Raw genomic sequence first — 17,438 nt, 5'->3', positions numbered from 1 at the left:
TGGGGGGCTGGACTGAAGAGCATCAGTTGGAGCAGAGGAGTGCAGGGCTGGGCTAGCAGGGGGCCGTGGGTTGGGATTGAAGGGCACTGACAGAGTGGTGCGTACTGGTGAAGGTGGGAGGGCAGGTCAGGAGAGAAGCACCGTGGGTGGGACAGTGGCAAGGAGAAGCCTCGGCTCAGCTGTGAGGCAGCCAGGGAGGTGCAGACAGTCACTGAATTGGAGTTCAGACATTCAGACCAAGGTCAATAGCCGGGGGGAGGATTCCCAGGCCTTGCAGGGGCAGGCAGAGGCTAATCCGGTTAGTGAAGCCAGGGGGTTCTCCACAGGTGGTATTTCCTGATAAAAGCTTCAAATGCCACCTCCTTGTGCCAACACAGCTCCTGTGCCCCTCTCCTGAATGCTCCAGGGAAGCTGGCAAATGAGCTGTGAGCCCGACACCTCCTATGGGCTTCCTTTATCTTATCCCACTCTCTTCCACCTCTGCACCAGTCCCACCTCCCCACAGCCCATTCCAGCACCCTGTACAGTCTCCCATCTCCTACCCCAGCCCTGATCTACACCCCTGCATCCCCTCCATTTCCTCCCAGGTCCCTGCACCCCATCCCAGGATCCCCAGTGACATGCAAAGCCGAGAGCTGCAGCCTACCCCGGAGGTCAGTCCATTGGCCATGTTGCTGGTGCTCCTCCTGACCACGCCTGAAGCGGGAGCCAAGTCCTCATCGGTGGGAGACTTGGTCCTCGGGGGAACGATACCAACTGGGGAGAAGCAGAAGAGAAGATAAATGCTTGAACCCAAATCAGCTGGCTGCTCACGGCACTGCAGGCCCAGAGGGTGGCTCCAGGGCCCCATGCTGGTTTGGGACATGGCAACAGCTCTCCTGAGCTGCAGGTTGCCTGGGTGGTTCACTGCTCCTTGCCCTCTCTCTACACTGCTCATCTTTGCTGGGTGCAGAGGATATGCTCCCACAGCTGCTGGTGGGGGGTGGCTACGTACTCACTGTGTACTCCGGGGAGTGTTACCGGGCCACTCGGCACTGGGAATGCGTAAGGATGCATGGCCCATCCCTCATACCTTTCCCCTGAGTGTCTCACAGCCCCAGCACCCCAAGAGATTATTATTAACCCCATTTTACAGTGAGGGGAAACTGAGGCATGGAGCCAGAATCACAGAATATCAGGGTTGGAAGGGACCTCAGGAGGTCATCTAGTCCAACCCCCTGCTCAAAGCAGGACCAATCCCCAATTTTTGCCCCAGATCCCTAAATGGCCCCCTCAAGGATTGAACTCATAACCCTGGGTTTAGCAGGCCAATGCTCAAACCACTGAGCTATCCCTCTCCCCAAAGTAACATAGCCAGTCAGTGGCAGATCCAGAAATAAAACCCAGGAGTCCTATCCTCCAACTGCCTGCTGGGATTACTAGATCAATGCAATCATACTGTGTGCTTCATATGGAGCATGCAGAGGAAGGGCTGGGGAGCTGATCTGTTAATGCACCAAAGAGCCCCCAGACAGTAGATGACATGGAGGCGCAGAGCCTCCTAACCCCACTGAAGGAGTATCCCCAGATGCAGAGGGACCTCGGCATCCTGGGGGCCTGGTGACAAGACCCTGACTCTCCCAGGTGTAATAGCCTCTACCCAGACGGGCAGGAGGAAATATTAGGGTAATAGTCTCCTCCCAACTCACTCCCTCTCTTTCGGTAGCATGCTCCGCTGGGCGCAAGCAGATGGCCCCAGCGAGCTCTGAACCCAGCTTACTGTGTCCTCTTAATTGTGCTCTGCGCTCATAAGGTACCATGGATTTTGATAAGGAGATCCCCAGACCCAAAATCCAAGAGATGAAGCCTCCCTCAGGGGCCACCCAAAGCTTCTGCTGGCCAGTGCCTCCAGCCCTGATCTCCCCTTCTTGGACGTTATTTATGGTGACAGAGGAGCTGCTGCCCCCACTGAGATGGCGAGGCCATGGGAGGTACCTTTGTTGAGAGCCGCTTGCTTCTCAGCATCTGGCTCTTGCCTCGTCTGCGTGAGCCTGGCCTCTGTGGGAGGGATGGGGGCGGAGCTCCGATGAGCATCTTGCTTCTTCTGCTCAAAGCTGGACTTGGACTGCGGAAAGAGAGTGGATTCGCTGGTGAGCAGCTGACCTGCTCAGGAGGAGCTGTTGGCAGGGCAGCTGGGGAGACACCCTGCCTTCAGACCTCTGCCACTCATTAGCCGGGGGACAGCAGACGCAAAGGACACACACACCAAAAAGACCAAAACACACACACACACGCACACGAACGAAATAGCAATCGGGAGAGGCACTTAGGCAGGTTTTCATTTTGATCAACACCCTTCGCCCCTCAGCCCAGACACGCTCAAAGCACGAGATCCAATCGTCTGGACAGAGAGAAAGGCAAAATCCAGGCTGGGCTTGGAGCTGCAGAGCCATAACCAGGCATGGTCTGGGACACCCCTTTCGCCGAAGTGTTGAAGGCTGGGGCTACGGGTAGATCGGGGTACGCTGTCCTGGCTTTGCCCCGTCTCTCGGCAGGATCGTTACTGAACTAGTTTGTGCAGGACATTTTGCTCACCTTGTGAAATATGAGACACCTTTGCCCCGTGGTCAGACCCTTTGCTATTTTTCTTTTGGGTTTGGGAATGTGGAAGTAGTCTCCTGGGATCTGACCCAAAGCCCTTTGAAGTCAATGGAATGATTCCCGCTGATTTCCACGGGCCGTGATCATCAGCCCGAGGTTGCTGACAGACAGCCTGAACTAACTCTCGTTAAAGTCTGTGGAAAGGCTCCCACTAACTCCAGCGGGATTTGGGTTGGGCTGCTGAGCTCCAGGCCCCACACCTTAACCACAGGGATGGTTAACCAAAGCTTATGTTTGTGTTGATCCATGAACTAGAGGTGGGAGATGCTCAAGTGATTTGGGCTCCTCAGGTTGGACGAGCCAGCAACTCTGGATCCTGCTCCCCAGTCTCTGAAGTTCATGAGTCTGCAAAGCAGGGACAGGAGGCTGCATGGATGAGCCATGTAAATCAGGTTCTGGCCACTACACCCTGAAGAGCAGCCGGGGCCTGGAGAAGGGTTCCTCTGTAGGTCTATTCCTCTACCCTCCTTCCCACAATGTTTGCAATGAACCTGCTCAAGTTCATCTTCCTCCTGCTTCCATTTCAGCTCAGACAACATTCCCTGTGGACAAGATCTGCTACAGTGTGTCAATGAATACAGCAGGAATGGGGGAGTGGGCAAGGTAGGCCATGGGTGTAGATGACATGGGATGGGTTGGAAGAATGAGCCAGCGGGGGTTGCAACCATTACATCAGCCACTTGCACTGAATCCCCTCCTACCCTCAGCCCCAGCTTGGCACTTCCTTGCAGCTCATCTCCTTTCCAAGGGCCTCAGTCAGCTTCATGAGGGTCAGTTAAGCCTCGGAGCGGCCAGCATTCATAATGAGCGCATCTCAGAACATTGTCATCAAAAAACTCCCCAAATGAAAAAGGCTTCTTGACCGAAACAACCATTTTTTTTGGAACATTTTCATTTTGGTCAAATCTTTTTCCTTTTTCAGTGAAACATTTTGACCAAAAAGAAAAACAATTTCAAGGAAAAAATTCCAAGTGAAAATTTAAAAAAATTGAATTTCATTTTGGTGGGAATTTTTTTTAAAAAATTCTCTTTTTTTCTACTGGAGGATAACAAAAAAGTTTAAAAATAGGTTATTCCTTAATTCCTCTCTCTTTCTTTAAAAACAAAACAAACCCACCCCCTTCTTTACTTCAGTGGGGGAGGGAGGGAGAAAGTTTAAAAAGTGGGATTTATCCCCCCCAACTAAACAAAACAATTTTTAATAAAAAAAAATTCCAGAAAATTTCAGGAAAAGTTTCAAACGAAATGGAAACATTGTTTCCTTTCAAATATTTGTACAAAATATTCTTATCTTTTCCAGCCAGCTCTATTATTACCCCCGTTAGACACGACTGGCCCCAACATACACAGCGAGCCAATGACAGAGCTGGGGACAGAACTCAAGAGTCCGGGATCCCCCACAGTCCACTGTGGTTCTTATTTAAGAATCCCCTTTCATGACATAAAAGGCTGAAGCTACAAGAAACATTAAATATTGCAAAGACATCCTGTGATAAAATTAAATAGGCCACATTTATCCCCTGGCTTCAACGGGCTCATGCCAGTAAAGATTCCTGCCCAATATTTCCATGGCAAGGCAAATTCTCAAATAACTTTGCCTTGGGTAAACTGCACCCTTCCCAAAAAAGAGATTGCACATGCAACCAGGGAACTGTTTGCATGTTTTCAACAGCTGACTGCAAGCTCAGATAGCTGTTTGCACGCATAGCCACCTATTTTACATGTGCAGCTGCATGCGGGTCAAATCTGCATGTGCAAAAAGTTGTCTTCCTGCCCGTTTGCATTTATACATGCAACCTCTGTATGCACAAATCACCTATCTGCACTCACAATTAACTAGCTCGTTCATGCTGTTACTTGATGGTGCATGTGCATTGTACTGCATGCCCAAGTATCCATCCACACACACTAGCATGCCTTTCGCACATGTGAGATCACTTGGCTGCATGAATGCTTGTGCTTTTTTTGTGCGAGTGAGTATTTCGAATTTTACACGTGGGTATAAATCAGGAGTAACGCACCCGAACTTAATGCAGTTATGCTGGCGTGAGATCAGAATCAGGCCCTGTACAATTAGTTCGCTACAGCCGAGTGCTTGTTTGCAGATGACAACTGGAAGTGCAATTATCCAGGCTGGAGTAAAGAAAGCCAGAGGGAGAATGGAAGAGAAAAGCAAACAGGAACCAGGCTGCTCAGCATGTGACGCTGCATATTTGAGTCTCCTCTCCTACTGGTGTCAGTCAGAAATAAATTGGCTACTCACATCAATGGTGTTACATTGGACCAAGCAAGAATCACAGTGAGGCCAGCAAGAGGCCCTGGAATTCTCCCTCTATCCTGCTGTGTGGTGGGCTCATAATGGTTGCATCCCTGCACCCAGGCTTTTACGGCATCCTAGTGACCGGCATAGTATCCCCTTTTCCACACTGAGCTGAGACTGGCTTTAAGGGTGTTTCAGAGCATTTGCCTTTGAGCATCAGTCACCTCAGTTCAAATGGATCCAGCAGCAGTTTAGCTTAACGGCCTTACCAGAAACAGGCTTGAGTGCCCTCTCTGGGCAAAGTTTTATGGACCATTGATTTCCCTGGACAGTAAGAATAGTCTGCTCTTGCATGGCGAGTGTCACTATGCACTGATCTCAAAGGAGGGCATCATTACCCCTGTTGGGCATATGGGGAAACCGAGGCACAGAGTAAGGCAGTGATTTGCTCATGGTCAGTTGCACAGCTGGGAATAGATCCTGGGTCCAGGCCAGTGCCCTATTCTTTAGACAATGCTGCCTGCCAATAAGCCATTAAGGGGACAGAGCTCACTAAGTTCCCCAAAGGGGGAGGGATTCTAGTTACAGTGCCCACCTTAAAATGCCTGCATAAATCTAGAATTCAATACAAGTATTTCCTGTTTGACAGGGCCTGGCTGCAGAGAGGGCTCAAGCATGGCCTCTGACCCTGGGAAAGCCCCTGCCCGTGCTGGGGGTCTGGATGCCCGGAGTGTGCCATGCTTCTCCAGCTTGGCCGAGGGCAGTCACGGAGCTAAGCCCCTGCCTGTCTGTTCCCTGGGGCAGCTTGCTCCCCATACCTCTCCAGCGTTTGCTGCTGTAGGGAGAGGGTCAGCTCTGCTTTGCCCCCTCCCAGCTATCCCCGTGGCTCTCCCCTTAGCTGGCTTCGGTTCCCAGTGGGGGATGGGGATACTGTGTGCTGCTGGATGCCGAGGTCCGCTCTGGAGGCGCTTGGATACCTGTCCCCTCTTCGCCTCGCCGCTTTGCTGCCAGGAAGGGGAGTTAGGGTACGGCCAGAAGCGGCTCTCGCTAGGGAGTGGAGGAACAGTTGGAGGAGACTCCAGAGGGACATACGATTTGGGCAGGGGAGGTCGAGGCGGGCCTGGTTCCTGGGGCAGAGAGGAAGCCAAAGTGTTAGGCGCAACAGCAGAAAAACTGAGAGAATAGGAAGGAAAAGACAGTTAGCAAGAGACTGAGACAAACGAAGGCACTGAGCCCAGGGCGAGAGCAGCTGGAGCCCAGACAGTACCGCTGGTCCCTCCCCATCCAGGGTGAGCACTCGCTCTGGGACCCAGCAATTCCAACTCGCCCCATTAGCCTAGGGCCCAGACCCACACATCCAGCACCCCCTGCTATGTCACAGCTCTCAACAGAGGGACCACTTACCTGGATGTCATGTGTTTATGCCAATGGGAGCCTGGCAGAGTAACCCCACCCTGCTGCTGTGAATGCGCCCCCAGGAGAAAGGACAAGTAGGTCCACTTACCCAGCCCTGGCCATTCTTCCCATTTTCTGAGGCTGGGCGCTTGCCCTTTGGTTCAGCTTCACAGTGAATCTTTGGTACCAGCTGGGCAGACAGCAGCAAATGAGAAGCCCCACAAAACAAGCCGAACCACAGAGCAGAGCATAACTCTCTGGCTTAGGTTTGAGTTTCTCCCTCTCTACCTAGAAAATGTCCAACGTGCCCAACACCGTGGCATCTAGGCACTGTTGTGGTTTTGTCTGATGGGCTCCAACGAAAGCCAGACTCAAACCCAAACTAGGAGAGTAGAGCACAATGGGCTGAACTAAAACCCTGGTTCTCCACGCCCCAGGACTTCAGAGCATCCGGACCCAAGTCTGCACCCAAAATGTGCATGTCCCACCCTCCCCCAATCTTCCCAATGGGCCAAACCAAAGCCCCAGGTCCAAATCCACCTTCACTTTGACCCTGACTTGTGCAGCCTGATCCCAGCTCTAGTTAGAACCCACAGTTCACGCCGTTCTCCCGGCCATCGGATGAGAAAGCCGGGAGTGACACCTGCTGGTGCAAAGAGAATCTCAAGAGGAGAAAAGCCAGGGACACTTCCTGCCCCGGGCTACTATTCTAGCCCCACGCAACAGCGGCTCCACTCACCTCGCCTGCCCCTTGCTTGGTGGGCGACCCCTGTGAGCCTGACACCAGGGAGAAAGGGCTCAGTGGGCTAGTGAGGCTGGCTGAGCTCAAGGGGCTAGCGGGGCTGTTGGAGCTGTAGGTTCCCGAGGGGCCAGCGGCCACTGTGGAGAAACAAGAGAGGAGAGAGCGGAAGTGAGCGTGCAGCTCATTCACACTGAGCAAGGGGGGGATGGCACAGCAGGGAAGGGGCCAATGAACCAGGGCCCGGGGCTTCTGAGCGGCATTCAACGCCAGGCCAGAGGCCAATGTGCCCAGGGTGGTCGTTGCACGGTCTTCTCTCTCTCCTGGACTTATCAAGAGCAAGCAGCAGACACCTTCAGGCAGAAGCAGCAGAGGGACGTCCAGAGAACCGGCAGGGATGTCTAGAGAGGTGTGTGATGTACGGAAACTACAGGTACCTGCCATAGGGACCCTGCCAGATACCATGGCCACCAGCGGGACTGCGTTTAATGCGGCACTGGGGCTGCAACCCACATCCTTTTGCTCCAAAAAAAAAAAAACCTCACAGAGCCCTTGCTGTCCGATTCTCCATTAGCCTTAGGGCTCCTGCCTTCTGCGGGCTGCAGCCACAGGACAGCGACGTGATGGCAGAGCCGGGAGTGGGCCTGGAATGCCGCCGAGCGCCAGGTGCATGTGGCATTCTGAGCCAATACAAAGCAGTGTGACTGTGTCAACAGGGAGGAGGACAGGTGCATTGAGACACCCGGGCAGCCAGCGGCATCTAGCTCTGCGGCCGGGGAAAGGGAGGGAGTGGCAGGCCCATGCCGGGTAGGGAGGAGTCAGCGCTCACCTCTGTGTTTGGCAGTGTCCGTGCCCCGGGAGGGGTTGTTCTTCCTCAGCCCCTCCATCACGTCCTGGATGCGCCAGATCTCCTTCTGGATTTGCCGGTTGAGCATTTCGTTCTGGAAGGGCCGAGGTGCGGCGAGTCAGAGCAGCTGGCAGGCGCCGCACCGCACTTCGCAGCCAGCCACCCCGAGCCACAGGGGCGTGGCACGGCCCAGCTAACCTGCCCTCTGAGGCGAGGTCTATGTGACAGCCACAACAGCTGCCTAGCTACGGAGCTGCAGCTGTGCCACTGTACCGTGGGTGCTTGCTACAGCAATGGAAGAGGTTTTCCTGTCGCCGTAGTTAATCTACCCCGCCGAGAAGCTGTAGCAGGGGGAATTTGTCTGTCCACCTAGTGTTGTCTATACTGGGGCTTAGGTTGGCATGACAACCTCTTTCAGGGGTGTGAATTTTTACACCCCCCGAGGAAAGTAGCTAGGCGACTTAAGTATTGGATGCAGGCCAGGCCTGGCTGACCCTGTGTCCCTGTGTCTCTGTGCTCATCGCCCGACAGTAAAAAGACCCAGCACCTCCTCCCGCCCACTAATACCGTAGCACCAACCCGTGGGGCCTTCACTCTGAGTTCACTCCGAGGGAGCTCCCAGTGCCATCACTGAGGGGGGTGTCTGAGCAAGGAGCGGGACCTGCAGGGATTTGGCCCCAGGAGTCACTGGAAGGTGGCATGAGCAAGGACTGAATAATGAGGGGCTTTCCAGGGGAAGCTGGCCCCAGCATGACTGGAGCACACAATAGGCTCGTTCACCAGGGCACTGGCAAGGCAGGCCAGGACTACCGACCTCTCCCTCCCACCGTCTGGTGTCACAGACAAAGGGGGCCTGCAGTAGAACACTGCCTCAGAATCAGTCACCTGCTCGGAAAATGAACAGCTAGGGTGGGATCCACAAAGGTATTTCGGCACCTAACTCCCACTGAAATCAATGGGAGTTAGGCACCTCAATCCCCACCTCAATGTTTATCTTGCAAAGATTCCTCCATGCTGCTGCCAGGGCATTTCTATAGCAGCAGGTGACAATTATCCTGTGAATTCATCCCTCCTGGTAACCCTGGGCCTTTCCCAAGAGCAGCGTATTAACGAGAGCTTCGTTTCAGAACAGCAGAGGGTAAGTGCCATCTAGTGGCGTGAGTCCTGGGGCACTTAGAACTCCTGTGCTGTAATCCCAGCTCTGCCACTGACTGGCTCAGTGGTCTTAAGCGAGTCGCGTTTTTGCTGTGCCTTGCCTTCCCCCTCGGCCACATGGGGATAACACTGCTTACCCAGCGGGGCAGCTGCGAAGACGGGCTGGGTAATATTGGCATGGCGCTCTGTTTAAGTGTTATATCACAGCAACTGCTACCTTAGAGCGAGGGACGTTAATGCCCAGTTTACCTTGGCTCCATCTCTGAAGCAGACAGACCCCAATAAATACATTATTGGAACGGAAGAGTGAGTAATTACCCACAAAGGCAGAGCTTGCTTAATATAGAGGTAAAGGCGAAGCTTGAAGAGGCTGAGCTAGGATTATATCCCAGTCGAGTTTAGTTTTCAAAGGAGCAGGGTTTAGTCTAGGATGACTGACATGGTTCAAGCAGAAGGAAGGAAGGTTACTGGGTTGGCTTTAGAAAGATAGTTTTGGATGGGGTGTACTTTGACCTTGCTTTGGGCAGATCCTGTTGAATATCTATCCCCATGTCATTAGTCAATCCCAAGTCATTTTTAGGGGTCAAATTCTGCTCAACGTTACATAGTGTGATTATGGAGTAATGAGTACTGAATTCAATGGAATTACTCTGGATTTATGAGAACTTGACTCTATTTTCAGAACCATGTGTGCAAATGACTGTGCGTAAACTCCACGCGGATTTGCGTTCCTAATTTGCACAGGCAGTTACTGAGCTTGTACATGTAATCCCAGTAATTGCACGACCACTTGTGCATCTAACTGGCCATTTACTGCACAAATAGCATGGCACAGTCATGATAATTGTGCACACAAAAACACGTGCTTGTTTTTGCACATGAAGGTTTCTGAAAAGCAGGTCCTGAAGTTGTGACTTAAACCCAAAGAACTCCAAGTGATGGGCTCTTAGGGCTAGAATTTACTCTTATTTACACCAATTTTACAGAGGAGAACTCTACTGACCTCAATGGAGTTACTCCTGATTTACATCAGAGCAGAATCAGGCCCCAGTGAACTGGTCTAGCTGCCCAGAATGGCTGAGATCTCCATTTCCATGCACCCCGCCAGATCCCAGGCTGCTTGGATTCACTAGCACTGGCCTGAAAGGGCACGGTCCCATTCTCTCACCTGGATATCCAAGTTCAGCTGTTCCCACAGGTCATCGTGCAGGGCTGACACCTCGCCCTCCAAGTTCTCATACTCTATGGTGCTGTTGGCCAAGGCCTGTAGGAATTTCCAAACATTTCCATCAGAAAATCAATTAGTCTGTCTGTGTCCATGGCGGGCACAGGGAATATATGCCAGCACACAGCCCTCACCAGCCTGCCAGAGCCAGGATGGGCTGCTAAGAGGGGGATCCCCACCTTGGAGAAAGAGGCACTTGGGCAGCGGGTGGGCCCTGGCATGCGTGTAGTAGCACGGGGCTGAATATGGGGCTAGGATACGGTCAGCAAGGCCATAGCCCATACCCTCTGCGAGCGGATGCTCAACTCATTCTCCAGGGACAAGCTTACTCTTCGTTTGTTTTAGCTGTCTGTTGGAAATACCAGGCCTGGCTGTGAATGGCACTGAGCCAGGGGGCATATCAGGGGAAGGCAACAGAAAATGGTTTGGGGGATTTGTTCACAGGGAACAGCAGACAGTGGGGGAGGTGATCCATGGAGAGATGGTGGCAATAGTGGATTAGGCAGGATGTAATGACAGGTGTCATCTGTACAGAATGACCCCCTGGGTAGACAGGGAATTGTGGCCATCTCTTATCTGCAGTTACTTGGGAGCTGGCAGGACTGGTGCTGGATGCAAAGGGAAGCAAGTGATGACTGTATTGCATCATTAGGGATCAGGGGTTGGAAGGCAAAACAGGAGTGCAGAAAAGCAAGGAATGCAAACTGCAAGTGGGAACCCAAAATATTGCTCCCTGGCATGCACCCCAACTCGGCACTGGAGGGGTTAATAGTTTTTGTCCCTGTACGAGATGCTTTGGCTCGTCTCAGTTCCCAGTGGGATGATGGGATTTGCCCCCCCTTTTTTAATGAAAGAAAAAGAGAAGGGGGTGATGCACAGACAAAGGAGAGGAAAGCAGAGAAGAGATTTATCCCCCCAGGCTGAGGTGGTAGAGACATTCCCCCCTCCAGCACCAGCAAGGTCCATGCTTGCTGCCCTGCCAAGTGGGCAGCATGCAGACACCAGGATCTATGCCGGGGCAGCTGCTCCCCTCAGAAGCAGAACAGTGGGGGTGCATGGCACTGCGTGAGTTAAAATTGCACGGCACTTTGCGGCCCAGGGAACATGGGCCTCTTCCTGCATCCCATCCTCCCCAAAGTTAAGAAGTACCCAAGCGTGTAGCGCCCCATCCAACCCATTGATATAGTGGAAGGCCTCTCTAGTGACTTGAGGACCACTGGACCTTACCATGTCATTTTTTCACTTTCAGGCAGGGCACAGGGGAAATTGAAGCACTGGGCCAGTTTGGGTCCCCATGACACCCCCAGAAGGAGGAGGGGACCCCAGCAGTCTCATGGACTGGCAGGTAGAGGAGAGTCTGTTACCGTGCTGGCCTGGGACAGCTCCACCCGGATGTTGATCAGCTGGTTCTGGAGGGATTCCTTCTTGTGCAACAGCTTCTCAGGGTAGGCTGGCTGGCTCCCGAACATCTCCAGCTCTTGGTGGGTCCCCATCAGGGCGCTCTCAAGACTCTCCTAATGGTAGGGAAAGATGGTAATTAAATCCTCATCACCTCCCTCCCCTCGTACGCGCAAAGCACTCGGCGTTGGCAAGCCCGGAGGTTGGCATCTGAAAGGGCCAATTTGCAGCAGAATGGTCTGTGGGTAACCATGCTCCCGTCTTGGTCAATGCCAGCGGGTAAGCATATCTGGCTGACCTGGGGATGGGGCTGCAGGCAGCCAGCAATGCCCAGCCCTGCAAGCAGGGAGGTTGGTCATCACAGGGTTAAGGCACTGGCCTGGGACTCAGGAGATCTGGGTTCATTTCCCAGCCCTGCCCCAGTCTCCCTGTGACCTCAGGCAAGTCACTTGGCCCCTCTGCGCCTCCATTCCCTATCTGCAACGTGGGCAGAACACTTGCCCTCTTGCCAGGTGGTGTCAGGAGTGGACCGTAATTACCATATGAGGCACTCTGTCACTACTGTGATGGGGGCCAAGTGAGAACTGAAAGCAGCTAGCACTGTGTAACTGCCCGGGCAGAAATACCCACCCTGGCGGGAGGCCTGTGCATGCTTCATCCACCCACCATGGGGGATGGCGTAGGGATCCCTGCAAACAGCTACAACCCTGCTACTGGTGAAGTGTTCACCAACAGAAGACACGGCTAGCCCCAGCATCTGGGTGCCCCCACGGTGGTAGGAACCAGCCTGCTCCAGTCCCCTCCCTCAGCCACTTACCTTCTCTGCTCGGAGCTGCTGCACCAGCCTGTCCTGCTCCCTCACCACCTTGTTTTGCTCACACAGTTTTCCCAGTAGCTTCTGTCCTCGGGCAAGGAAAGAAAAGGGGAAGGTGGGGAGAATGAAGAGCAAGGGCCACTGGGGTCCAAGGTGTAAAGGTGCATGGGGACATCAGATCAGGCACGAAGCTGGCCTAGCCAGTAACAACCACTTCCAGGCTCTGGGTTGCAATGCTGCCTGGTATGTGTGAAGCTTCCCCATTCCTGTCTTGAGATCACTTTGGGCAAACAAGGGAGAGGCCTGGGTATTTTAATAGCATTTGATCAGCTGGAAACTAAGGCAGTTCAGGGCAGGTTGGAAGGCTGGGTCTCCCCCACTCCACGCATCTCCCCACGCCCCAGGGTGCTGTATGACCTCTGCACCTCTGATTATTGATCGGCCAATGTACCACCCGTCTGAGGCCCGACTGCGGGGAGTCCACCGCAACGGGGAGTGCTGAGCCGCACAGGGATGGGGATTGCACCTCTTCCCAGCCCCATTCCCCTGGAGCCCTTCAGCGTGGAAGCCCTTCCTTGGCTTTTACCATGGGCCTCAGAGCCCTGATGCCAAGCCAGCTGTGGATAATTGACAGGAGAGAGGAGATAGGGTCTGTTCTGCCATTGCGCCATGGTGCACAGTTAAGGATGGAGAAGGCTCATTATGGTAGATCAGCGAGTCTGTATCTTCACCTGGGCAGGGCACAGATCCAAACTCTGATCCCACTCAGGTCAGTAGCTCCCAGTGATTTGATTGGGAAGAGGATTTGGCACCCAGTCCACCTGACAGCAGTTTAGCACCTGATACATCTTCTGTGACGCTAGCTTATAGCCCAGAGACTCTACAGTATCTCATTTCTAGTCTTCATTCAGTGGGCCTCTTCCCCTTTTCCCCAGCTCAGAAGCAGATGGGTCAGTCACACTTGGCAGCACAGAAAATGAGAAGTCAGTAGGATCCACTGGGTTTCCTAGGAACCGAGTTTCATTTCCAAGGTGACTTATCAGGCCACAGATATAGGACAAGACCCCTCTAGCAACTAGAGGGGCCACTGTCTATTTACCACGTCATTGTGTCACAGGTGGGCAGGGGACAGGGGAAATCCCTTTGGGATCTGCACAGTGGGGACCTGCAGCAACCTGCCATCTTCCAGGGGACATTTACTACGCAAATACCCACGCAGGTAACACACAAGCCCAGCAGACAGGAAGCACACACAATTACACAGCACGAGTGATACACGCACAGCAGGAGGGAGGGAGGCAGTGGAAAGGAAGCTGAGAACTAGAGAGGACAAGCAAGCAACACGAGTGAGCGACAGAAATGATACTGATCGTGCCCGCGTCTTTCTAGCTCTGCTCTGAGAGAGGATGTTCGTCCAATGATAAATAGCCTCACAGAAAGAGGCAGGGGAAGGCATAGCTGCTGCGGGGCGGAGGATGGGTGGGTGACAGCAGGGGGGCAGGGCGGACAAGCAAGCAGAGAGCGTGGCTCTTACATCAGTGTCTTGCTCGCTTATCTTGTAGGCGTGCAGAGTCTCTCTGTAGGCCTCTGGGAAGGGAGACACCTGCAACAACAGGAACCAGTCACTGCTGCTCCCTCCTGCGGGGAGCACATCACGACAAGCCTCTTGGGAGAGCTGAAGTGGCTGCTGGAGCCCTTGGTGAGAAAGGTTTCCAGCCCAACCGTCCCCCTTTCCCTACCGATCGAGTCCTCTTTCCCCACAACACTTAGCATGGGGTGCAATGATGAGGGGTGAAGGGCGTGCACGTGCAGTGCATTGGCCTTCAGTGATTAGAAGGATGACCCAGTTCCCCAGAGTCAGGCCAGTGATGGGCTCTGATGGTGACTTAGAAATGCCTCCTCAGTATACAGTTAGTCCTGGAGAAGCCAAGAAAGCACGCACTTCCATGTACAAACCAAGAGAGAACTGCCAAGCAAATGCTCCTATCCCAGCCACTTCAGCAAAGGATTTCCAATATTTAACCACATCTGGGGCCTGGATTTGTAAACAGGTTAGACGCGGCCTTGTGAACAATGGTAATTAGCCACCTGCACGTGCAGTTACCCCGTTTCCTTCACAGCCAGAGGAGCTTGGTGTGCAAATCGGTGTGGTGCCTTTGTGGGTGCCATCGTGCACGAAACTGCTTTCACAATGTGCCTCAGTTTCTCAGAACGAAGCTGTTCTAGATGAGCGGGGGCTCCTCAAAATGCGAGAGCTCTAAAGAAAGGCCGGGCCTTGCCTGCCCTTGTAACATAGGAGGGTGCTGGGGTGCACGTGTGCTTAGGAGGAGCTAAAGACTCAGCATGTAGCTTACAAGAGGCAAGAAGAAATAGCTGAATAAGGTCCCAGAGTGCCCCTTTCATGGCAGGCTGAGACAAGCTGATCGTCACCGGAGTGGTGGGCTAAGGGGTAGCGACCAACAGCAAACCAAAAGAAACAGCTGCTGCAGTCACTAGGGGACACTGCACCGACATTCCCCACTGAGGGCTTACTTTCAGTGAGATGCTGGTGTTAGGCTCTTTATTTGGGGTCTTTCTATTTTAGCTCCCCAACTTTTTACTCCAACCATTTTACAGATGGGAAAACTAAGGCAGAGAGCTAAAGGCACAACATTTTAAAAAATGGCCACTCATTTTGGGTGCCTCAAGCTTTGGGTGTCCAACTAGAGACATTATGGGCCTGATTTGCACAAGGTGCTGAGCACCCACCATTTCCACTGACTTCAACTGATTGGTGGGTGCCAGCACCTCTGAAACGCTGGCCTACGGTGTCTCAAGTGGGGCACCAAAGTCAGTGGGCACGTCTGAAAACGTTTACTCTAAAGAACTTTTCCTTCCCTTGGAAAACTAGAGTAATGGTGATTCCCCAGGGCGACGCACAGGATGCACGGAGACCTCAAATCAGTGTCTAAGAGGTGAAAGGTCTACAATAAGAGCATGGGATTATTACTGTGATACGGCAAGGGACCACCACGACAACCCACAGCTGCAAATAGGTCCTGACCCTATGTTGAGCTCAGCATGCTGCAGGATTTGGCCCAAGGGACCCTGCTGTCTCAGAGCAGGACAGGAGAGCCAGTGAGAGACTTCTTTTGCGTTCCAGGCTTGTATTCAATCCTCCATGACTGCACCATCCGTCCCAGCCGGGGGCATGTTCCATTTACACACCGGGTACAAACTTCTTCACTTTTCCATCCATAGCTATCCCTTCCTCAGTGCGATAAAGCCCAACATGCCCAACAACCCACCTAGCGAGACAACCAGGAGGTTACACTGAACAGAACAGCCCCGGGGTCCAGTACAAGAAGGCAGAGCTAGCTCTACGTACATTGACCAACGCCCTGCCTAAGGTCCTGCCTGACCACTGCTATGTCCATCAACGGCCCACTGTGTTCTGTACAAACGTCTGGAAAATATACATCGGAAACATTCAGCAAAAGTGAGTTCGGTTAACACAGATGGCAGATCTATGAATGAGACTTTGAAAACATGAATGGGTGACGCTAAGCTTTCCTTGATGTGACTTTTATGAATGGGCCCTGGTTGGCGTGTGTTTGCAGTTTGGAATTACAGGAGGAAAGAATAATACTACTTAGTTCTTATATATACTTTCTGTATACAAAGCACTGTGCAGAAGTAACATGCTTGCTGTGTGTGTCACATCCCTCCTCTGGTGGCTCAGAAAAGATAAAAGCCTATTTCTGCTCCCAGCTAATGGGGTTGCTCTTGCAGCTCAAAGGACAGAGGATTGTGCTTTGGAGATGAAGACCCTGGGTTATTATTATTTGTATTATTGTTGTGCACCGGAGCCCCAATCATGGCCCAGGACTCCACTGCGCTAGGCGCTGTACAAAGAGAACAAAAAGACAGTGCCTGCCCCAAAGTCTAAACCTGCTGATACCCAGTGGTGGTGGAGTCTTTAACTAATTAATTCTCATAGACACGTAAAGTATTTATCACCTTCATTTCACAGATGGGAGCTGCAAGGCAGAGAGAGGGTAAGTGTCTCTCCCGAGGCTGCCCAGGGAGTTGATGGGAGAGGGGGATTAGAACTCAGGACTTCCTATGTCCCTTCAGACGGTAGGTTTTGGAATGGCTTATGGATGTCCCAGCAAAGCTTGTGATGGAGACATCGCAGGCGGGTGAGGCATTGCAATGAGCTGAGATGGGGGTGGCGCATTCCCGAATGAACTGCGTGTGTGGGAGGAGGCTGGACGATGGGTCTGCCATGCAAAAGCAGCTGGAATGGCACTATCGATGGCAGAGCTGCTGTGGTGTCTTACTTGCATGTACAGCTGGGCCCTAGGGGAGGAGTTCTCCACCATTCTGTTCACCATACTGATCAAAGTTTCGCTCTCACTCATCTGCGACAGACAAGGAAGGAAATTTCAGACGTCAGAAGAGACATGGATTCTCCCTCGGTTCCAGCATTAACGGTCATGACATAGTACGGGGTGATCTTCGGCGTCGGTTAGGGAGGCTTTGGACAGGGCTCTTCAGGCCTCGTACTGCAAGGTGCTGAGTGCCACCAATTCTGCTGGAAGCCGACAGGGGCCGGGATCAAACAGGACCTCACAGGAGGTGCTCAGCCCCGTGCAGGGTTGGCACATCTGGGGCATTGCTGCCCAGTTTCTATGAAGTCAGCTTGGCTCCCTGCCTGGCCACCTGTCAAAGCTCTGGAGACACGGCGAAAACCTTCATGGGTCAGAAGTGAGCTGCTCTGGAAGGCCACCCTACTGTCCACAGCGGGGCAAGCCTGGCACCAGCCACAGTCCTGGGGGATAGACCAAAGGGCATGTGTCCCGCAGGGTCACTAAAATTCCCTTGCTCTCACAAAGTGATGAGAAGCAGCGGTTCTGCTCTACAAAGACAGGAGGCTGCAGGCGTACTTCCTTCCCCATGCTGTGAACCTCATGCCCCCCATGG

General features: G+C 53.0%; 1 protein-coding gene across 3 annotated transcripts in view; it reads right to left on the bottom strand.

The window, feature by feature from the left end:
* The window catches only part of PLEKHA6 (pleckstrin homology domain containing A6), a 94,112-nt gene that overhangs the window by 12,653 nt on the left and 64,021 nt on the right, over positions 1 to 17,438 (bottom strand). The window contains exons 12-21 of one of the 3 annotated variants that reach the window (XM_084611557.1): positions 16,796 to 16,876; positions 14,008 to 14,076; positions 12,477 to 12,557; positions 11,626 to 11,775; positions 10,205 to 10,300; positions 7,864 to 7,975; positions 7,035 to 7,174; positions 6,405 to 6,485; positions 1,975 to 2,104; positions 647 to 756 (exon numbers count right to left, since the gene is read on the bottom strand). In XM_084611557.1, coding sequence (XP_084467683.1) covers positions 647 to 756; positions 1,975 to 2,104; positions 6,405 to 6,485; positions 7,035 to 7,174; positions 7,864 to 7,975; positions 10,205 to 10,300; positions 11,626 to 11,775; positions 12,477 to 12,557; positions 14,008 to 14,076; positions 16,796 to 16,876 — 1,050 coding nt within the window. The remainder of the gene's footprint in view (positions 1 to 646; positions 757 to 1,974; positions 2,105 to 6,404; positions 6,486 to 7,034; positions 7,175 to 7,863; positions 7,976 to 10,204; positions 10,301 to 11,625; positions 11,776 to 12,476; positions 12,558 to 14,007; positions 14,077 to 16,795; positions 16,877 to 17,438) is intronic. The other 2 variants (XM_084611555.1, XM_084611556.1) reach the window with 2 other exon arrangements.

Source organism: Lepidochelys olivacea (assembly GCF_965140295.1).
Source record: "Lepidochelys olivacea isolate rLepOli2 genome assembly, chromosome: 21".
Classification (NCBI taxonomy): Eukaryota; Metazoa; Chordata; order Testudines; family Cheloniidae; genus Lepidochelys; species Lepidochelys olivacea.
Note: the sequence above shows the minus strand (reverse complement) of the source record. Positions and strands in the feature narration are given on the sequence as shown.